General features: G+C 48.6%; 1 protein-coding gene across 2 annotated transcripts in view; it reads right to left on the bottom strand.

The window, feature by feature from the left end:
* The window catches only part of LOC311298449 (mitogen-activated protein kinase kinase kinase kinase 4-like), an 86,163-nt gene that overhangs the window by 30,216 nt on the left and 46,966 nt on the right, over positions 1–8,981 (bottom strand). For both annotated transcript variants that reach the window (XM_084421371.1, XM_084421372.1), the window contains exon 15: positions 7,489–7,632. In XM_084421371.1, the coding sequence (XP_084277497.1) occupies positions 7,489–7,632 (144 nt within the window). The remainder of the gene's footprint in view (positions 1–7,488; positions 7,633–8,981) is intronic.

Below are 8,981 nucleotides of genomic sequence, written 5' to 3'. Positions count from 1 at the left end.
CTGTGCATTTTGGGCACTTTTTTGTGAAACCCTATTTAGGCTATTTTGTCCATCAAAAGTGTGCTTTCCCTTTAATTGAGCGTGAGCAGTGCAGCAAATAGACTCGGCGCCGAAACACGCGCTTCACTGCTCGCGACGCTCCTGCTTGACGCTCACGCGCTGCTCCTGCTCCCGTTGTGAATGCACTCATTAACATGCACGACGAAAAAAAATACGCGTTTGTGGTCTGAACGGACGTAATTCACGAGGTTTCCTACATGTGTGTTCCGTGTGCGCGTGTGATGCTGATGTCGCGCGATGTTAATCATGCGGCGCCCGAGTGCATTTGAACGGCATAAAATCGGTATTTGTCAGACTGACCGGTCGCCGGTCACGGCCGATCACGTGAAAATCGGCCAATTCCGGTCACCAGCCGATCAATCGGTGCATCTCTACTATGCAACCGTCTACTACAGTATCGCATCAGGCAGTGCATTGTAGTCTCCCTGAGGAAAAATTTATTATTATTAAGAATTTTGCAAACTCGTTAATTCATCTAAACCGACAACATGTATGTTAGACCCTATACCGACTAAGCTACTGAAAGAGATGCTCCCAGAGGTCATAGATCCTCTTCTTAATATCATTAATTCATCTTTGTCTCTAGGATACGTACCAAAAACTTTTAAGCTGGCTATGATTAAACCACTTGTTAAAAAACCGCAACTTGATCCTACAGAATTAGTCAATTACAGGCCGATCTTGAATCTGCCTTTTCTGTCAAAGACACTAGAAAAGGCAGTATCCTCACAACTGTGTTCCTTTTTAGAAAGAAATGATATCTGGAGGATTTTCAGTCAGGATTTAGACCATACCATAGTACCGAGACAGCTCTCATTAGAGTCACAAATGATTTGCTCTTATCATCCAATCGTGGTTGTATCTCTCTATTAGTGTTACTCGATCTAAGTGCTGCATTTGATCACAACATTCTTTTAAATAGACTCGAACATTATGTTGGCATTAGTGGAATTGCATTAGCATGGTTTAAATCATACTTATCTGACCGTTATCAGTTTGTAGCAGTAAATGAAGAGATGTCTTATCGATCACAAGTTCAGTATGGCGTACCACAAGGCTCAGTACTAGGACCGCTGCTGTTCACTCTGTACATTATCATTAGGAAACATGGAATTAGCTTTCACTGTTATGCTGACGATACTCAGCTCTATGACTCTATGAGTCTTCTATGGTCTGAAACACCACCTGATGGCCAAGCACACAGCTGATGCGAATTCTCTGATGCCATTATTTGCTCCAAGTGAGAATGTTAGTGTGAAATTGAACACTACAGTATATGCCAATGTTGTTTTCAATAAAAAAAACATTTGAATATCTTCAACCTGGCATACACATAGAACATTATACATTCCTATAATTTAAATCAGTTAAATGAATATTAGGCTGCATAAATTAGGTCAGCCGGATCCGGGCCGTATCCAGATCAGATGATGGACCTGTGCCTAGACACGACCACAACGCATCCCTGAAGTGTCAGCAGAGATTGTGTCATCTAGACTCTCCCCTGTGAAGGCCTCATCGACACGACAGCATCGGCACCGATCCTCAACAAACTCGTCTCCATACCGGCGTGACTCCGATCTACAACCAGATGGAACTGGATAATATTCTGAATATTCTGATCCAATCTGACCTCTGACCTGTAATGCTGCCTGAATCATAATCACACACTCTTCGTTCATTGGCCAGAGGAGAACTGAGCGACTGAGTCTGGTTTCTCCCAAGGTTTTTTTCTCCATTCTGTCACTGATGGAGTTTTGGTTCCTGTCACTGTCGCCTTTTTCCACCTTGTTTCACCTTTGTTGCCATTGGCTTGCTTGGTTAGGGACATTTAATTTAATATTCAACATATATTATTTATTATATTATATATATTATTATTTTCCTGTTTTCTTTGTAAAACTGCTTTGAAACAATCTGTATTGTAAAAAGCGCTATATAAATAAAGGTGACTTGATTTGATTATACTGCAACCAAAGGAATATACCAGGTTCAATATGTCAAGTTCAGTTGACAGCATTAGTGGCATAATGATGATTACCACAACAATTTATTCGATTATTTTATTTATTTCTGGCAGTTATTTAGCACTGACGGTCAACAAGCCTCGGGCTGTGTTTCACACACACACACACACACAAACACAGCCTCAGTTTCTCCTTTCAGCTCGAACAGCAGAAGGAACTCGCTTACACACACACACGGCCTCAGTTTCTCCTGTCTTCCAGCAGCAGAGGGAGCTCTCTTACACACACACACACACACACGGCCTCAGTTTCTCCTGTCTTCCAGCAGCAGAGGGAGCTCTCTTACACACACACACACACACACGGCCTCAGTTTCTCCTGTCTTCCAGCAGCAGAGGGAGCTCTCTCACACACACACACACACACACACACACACACACACGGCCTCAGTTTCTCCTGTCTTCCAGCAGCAGAGGGAGCTCTCTCACACACACACACACACACACACACACACACACACACACACACACACACACACACACACACACACACACACGGCCTCAGTTTCTCCTGTCTTCCAGCAGCAGAGGGAGCTCTCTCACACACACACACACACACACACACACGGCCTCAGTTTCTCCTGTCTTCCAGCAGCAGAGGGAGCTCTCTCACACACACACACACACACACACACACACACACACACACACACACACACACACACACACACACGGCCTCAGTTTCTCCTGTCTTCCAGCAGCAGAGGGAGCTCTCTCACACACACACACACTTATGGCCTCAGTTTCTCCTTTCAGCCTGAGCAGCAGAGGGAGCTCTCACACACACACACGGCCTCAGTTTCTCCTGTCTTCCAGCAGCACAGGGAGCTCACCAGGGCCAGAGTGCCCGCGAAGAGACGACTCGACGCCTGTGAAGAGACGACTCGACGCCCATGAAGAGACGACTCGACGCCTCGACGCCCGTGAAGAGACGACTCGACGCCCATGAAGAGACGACTCGACGCCTCGACGCCCGTGAAGAGACGACTCGACGCCCGTGAAGAGACGACTCGACGCCCGTGAAGAGACGACTCGACGCCTGTGAAGAGACGACTCGACGCCTGTGAAGAGACGACTCGACGCCTGTGAAGAGACGACTCGACGCCTGTGAAGAGACGACTCGACGCCTCGACGCCTGTGAAGAGACTACTCGACGCCTGTGAAGAGACGACTCGACGCCTCGACGCCTGTGAAGAGACTACTCGACGCCTGTGAAGAGACGACTCGACGCCTCGACGCCTGTGAAGAGACGACTCGACGCCTCGACCCCTGTGAATAGACTACTCGACGCCTGTGAAGAGACGACTCGACGCCTCGACGCCTGTGAAGAGACGACTCGACGCCTCGACGCCTGTGAAGAGACGACTCGACGCCTCGACGCCTGTGAAGAGACTACTCGACGCCTGTGAAGAGACGACTCGACGCCTCGAGGCCTGTGAAGAGACGACTCGACGCCTGTGAAGAGACGACTCGACGCCTGTGAAGAGACGACTCGACGCCTGTGAAGAGACGACTCGACGCCTGTGAAGAGACGACTCGACGCCTCGAGGCCTGTGAAGAGACGACTCGACGCCTGTGAAGAGACGACTCGACGCCTGTGAAGAGACGACTCGACGCCTGTGAAGAGACGACTCGACGCCCGCGAAGACACGTCTCGACGCCTGTGAAGAGACGACTCGACGCCTGTGAAGAGACGACTCGACGCCCGCGAAGACACGTCTCGACGCCTGTGAAGACACGTCTCGACGCCTGTGAAGACACGTCTCGACGCCTGTGAAGAGACGACTCGACGCCTGTGAAGAGACGACTCGACGCCTGTGAAGAGACGACTCGACGCCTCGAGGCCTGTGAAGAGACGACTCGACGCCTGTGAAGAGACGACTAGACGCCCTTGAAGAGACGACTCGACGCCCGTGAAGAGACGACTCGACGCCTCGACGCCTGTGAAGAGACGACTCGACGCCCGCGAAGAGACGACTCGACGCCCGCGAAGAGACGTCTCGACGCCTGTGAAGAGACGACTCGACGCCTCGAGGCCTGTGAAGAGACGACTCGACGCCTGTGAAGAGACGACTCGACGCCTGTGAAGAGACGACTCGACGCCTCGAGGCCTGTGAAGAGACGTCTCGACGCCTGTGAAGAGACGCCTCGAGGCCTGTGAAGAGACGACTCGACGCCTCGAGGCCTGTGAAGAGACGTCTCGACGCCTGTGAAGAGACGACTCGACGCCTCGAGGCCTGTGAAGAGACGTCTCGACGCCTGTGAAGAGACGACTCGACGCCTCGACGCCTGTGAAGAGACTACTCGACGCCTGTGACGAGACGACTCGACGCCCGTGAAGAGACAACTCGACGCCTGTGAAGAGACTACTCGACGCCCGTGAAGAGACGACTCGACGCCCGTGAAGAGACGACTCGACGCCTGTGAAGAGACGACTCGACGCCCATGAAGAGACGACTCGACGCCTCGACGCCCGTGAAGAGACGACTCGACGCCCATGAAGAGACGACTCGACGCCTCGACGCCCGTGAAGAGACGACTCGACGCCCGTGAAGAGACGACTCGACGCCTGTGAAGAGACGACTCGACGCCTGTGAAGAGACGACTCGACGCCTGTGAAGAGACGACTCGACGCCTGTGAAGAGACGACTCGACGCCTCGACGCCTGTGAAGAGACGACTCGACGCCTGTGAAGAGACGACTCGACGCCCGCGAAGACACGTCTCGACGCCTGTGAAGACACGTCTCGACGCCTGTGAAGAGACGACTCGACGCCTGTGAAGAGACGACTCGACGCCTGTGAAGAGACGACTCGACGCCTGTGAAGAGACGACTCGACGCCTGTGAAGAGACGACTCGACGCCTGTGAAGAGACGACTCGACGCCTCGAGGCCTGTGAAGAGACGACTCGACGCCTGTGAAGAGACGACTCGACGCCTGTGAAGAGACGACTCGACGCCTGTGAAGAGACGACTCGACGCCCGCGAAGACACGTCTCGACGCCTGTGAAGAGACGACTCGACGCCTGTGAAGAGACGACTCGACGCCCGCGAAGACACGTCTCGACGCCTGTGAAGACACGTCTCGACGCCTGTGAAGACACGTCTCGACGCCTGTGAAGAGACGACTCGACGCCTGTGAAGAGACGACTCGACGCCTCGAGGCCTGTGAAGAGACGACTCGACGCCTGTGAAGAGACGACTAGACGCCCTTGAAGAGACGACTCGACGCCCTTGAAGAGATGACTCGACGCCCGTGAAGAGACGACTCGACGCCTCGACGCCTGTGAAGAGACGACTCGACGCCCGCGAAGAGACGACTCGACGCCCGCGAAGAGACGTCTCGACGCCTGTGAAGAGACGACTTGACGCCTCGAGGCCTGTGAAGAGACGACTCGACGCCTGTGAAGAGACGACTCGACGCCTGTGAAGAGACGACTCGACGCCTCGAGGCCTGTGAAGAGACGTCTCGACGCCTGTGAAGAGACGACTCGACGCCTGTGAAGAGACGACTCGACGCCTCGAGGCCTGTGAAGAGACGTCTCGACGCCTGTGAAGAGACGACTCGACGCCTCGAGGCCTGTGAAGAGACGTCTCGACGCCTGTGAAGAGACGACTCGACGCCTCGACGCCTGTGAAGAGACTACTCGACGCCTGTGACGAGACGACTCGACGCCCGTGAAGAGACAACTCGACGCCTGTGAAGAGACTACTCGACGCCCGTGAAGAGACGACTCGACGCCCGTGAAGAGACGACTCGACGCCTGTGAAGAGACGACTCGACGCCTGTGAAGAGACGACTCGACGCCTGTGAAGAGACGACTCGACGCCTGTGAAGAGACGACTCGACGCCCGTGAAGAGACAACTCGACGCCTGTGAAGAGACGACTCGACGCCTGTGAAGAGACGACTCGACGCCCGTGAAGAGACGACTCGAAGCCTGTGAAGAGACGACTCGACGCTGGCGATATGTTATGCCCTAAATTAATACGTGATTAACTAACTGTATTTTTCTATGTACATTTCTGAAATGCACTTTCTGTAAAGCTGCTTTGAAACAATATGTATTGTGAAAAGCGCTATACAAATAAATTTGAATTGAATTGAATTGAATTTCAAAGTTATTTTAACTTGCTGGTGTTTGAAAGTGAATTTCAAGCTTTAAATGGTTCTAAGTGTCTTAAGTGTTGATGTTTGAGCCTCTCCTGCCTGAGATAAACTCCAGCTGTTGGTGATCACCCGCTCTGGATCAGGGCATTACTAACGCTTGGCCCTCGGCCCGATGGAAACACCTCGGCCACGGGAAGCACCAGCACGCTCTGGGCTGACATGGGTATCAGGGCTTCATCATCATCAGGGCTTCATCATCATTAGTGCTTCCCTTTCTCACAGCTTTCAGACATTATGGAAGTGCAGATATTTTCGCATAGATACAAAGTTCACAGAATAGGCAAGTCAATTATAACTCTAAAACAATCTGAGTATTAACATGATTTATTTATTGTGGTCATACTATTGAAACGGCGAGTATTTCAACATATATTTTATGGTAATCAACATTAAAGGCCCTGATATACTCACAGCAAAGTTCTTTTTCGTTCTTTATTTAGGGGTAAAAAAAAGAATAGCTCTCCAGGGACATACTGTTAGCAAACATCCTTTCATTTAGATGAATATGTAATATGTGCTGCGCTTTCCTCTCAATAACAACATAAACACAACAAAAAGCAAAAAAGAAAAACAGCGGTTCAGAAAGCATCTGATTGTAGCAATGTGGATATTTTTGCACCACCTCTGCAATTCAGCGCCCCAGTCACATCACGCTTAGGCCTCTTTATACAGCACTTTATACAACAGATCGCTTTAAACCATTAAAAATGAAAAACAGCTTTACAGTATTAAACATGAAAAACGGTGACTGTGTCTTTCAGTGAGAATTACAGCTTCAGTTTCTGCTATAAAGCATCTCTCAGTGAGTTCATGTTTTACTGGCATCTGACCTCAATGAACTCAATGAACCGGAGAAGATTTACAACTCAAAGAAGGCGGAGCCCCAGAGCCACACCCACCTGTTACATCATCACCACTGACCAATGGCGGTTTACCAGCTGGAGCAAACATTTCCTGAAAGTTCATTTTGGAACTTACGAAACAAACTTCAAACAAATTAGTTTTGGTGATGTCACACCAGATCGTTCTTCGATTTCACTTGAAGTATATCGGGCCTTAAGTCACAAATGCTGAAACTGAACTTCACTAACACAGAACCCGTAATATAACCGTAAGTCTTAATCATAAACTGAAAAAATAAGATTAATTGAATGGCCATTTAAAATGGTAATTTTTCCAGACAAAATCACTAGAGTCCACATCACATCTTAATGAGAAGAAAAGTCAAGTTACCTGTGGGTCAACGGGCCGATGGCTCGGTTCGGACACACTGCCGTTGGAGAAGGCTTCTGAGCGCGGCGGTACAGCGGGCGGCTGCTTCGGCATCACCGCGGCCTGAGGAGAACCCTGAACATTCCTCCTGTGCCGCTCGTCCGCCTGCAACACAACAGCTGTCAGAGTCAAACAAACCTTCAGTCAAACAAACCTTCAGAGTCAAACAAACCTTCAGTCAAACCTTCAGTCAAACATTCAGAGTCAAACAAACCTTCAGTCAAACAAACCTTCAGAGTCAAACCTTCAAACAAACCTTCAGTCAAACAAACCTTCAGAGTCAAACAAACCTTCAGTCAAACCTTCAGTCAAACATTCAGAGTCAAACAAACCTTCAGTCAAACAAACCTTCAGAGTCAAAACTTCAGTCAAACAAACCTTCAGAGTCAAACAAACCTTCAGTCAAACAAACCTTCAGAGTCAAACCTTCAGTCAAACAAACCTTCAGAGTCAAACCTTCAGAGTCAAACCTTCAGTCAAACAAACCTTCAGAGTCAAACCTTCAGTCAAACAAACCTTCAGAGTCAAACCTTCAGAGTCAAACCTTCAGTCAAACCTTCAGAGTCAAACAAACCTTCAGAGTCAAACCTTCAGTCAAATAAACCTTCAGTCAAACAAACCCTCAGAGTCAAACAAACCTTCAGTCAAACAAACATTCAGAGTCAAACAAACCATCAGTCAAACAAACCATCAGTCAAACAAACCTTCAGTCAAACAAACCTTCAGTCAAACCTTCAGTCAAACAAACCTTCAGAGTCAAACAAACCTTCAGAGTCAAACCTTCAGAGTCAAACCTTCAGTCAAACATTCAGAGTCAAACAAACCATCAGTCAAACAAACCTTCAGTAAAACAAACCTTCAGTCAAACAAACCTTCAGTCAAACAAACCTTCAGTCAAACAAACCTTCAGTCAAACATTCAGAGTCAAACAAACCTTCAGTCAAACAAACCTTCAGAGTCAAACCTTCAGAGTCAAACCTTCAGTCAAACAAACCTTCAGAGTCAAACAAACCTTCAGTCAAACAAACCATCAGAGTCAAACAAATCTTCAGAGTCAAACAAACCTTCAGTCAACAAACCTTCAGTCAAACAAACCTTCAGTCAAACAAACCTTCAGTCAAACAAACCTTCAGAGTCAAACAAACCTTCAGTCAAACAAACCTTCAGAGTCAAACAAACCTTCAGTCAAACAAACCTTCAGTCAAACAAACCTTCAGAGTCAAACAAACCTTCAGTCAAACAAACATTCAGAGTCAAACAAACCTTCAGTCAAACAAACATTCAGTCAAACAAACCTTCAGAGTCAAACCTTCAGTCAAACAAACCTTCAGTCAAACAAACATTCAGAGTCAAACAAACCTTCAGTCAAACAAACCTTCAGTCAAACAAACCTTCAGTCAAACAAACCTTCAGTCAAACAAACATTCAGAGTCAAACAAACCTTCAGTCAAACA

This window comes from Rutilus rutilus, assembly GCF_951802725.1.
Source record: "Rutilus rutilus genome assembly, chromosome: 10".
Classification (NCBI taxonomy): Eukaryota; Metazoa; Chordata; class Actinopteri; order Cypriniformes; family Leuciscidae; genus Rutilus; species Rutilus rutilus.
Note: the sequence above shows the minus strand (reverse complement) of the source record. Positions and strands in the feature narration are given on the sequence as shown.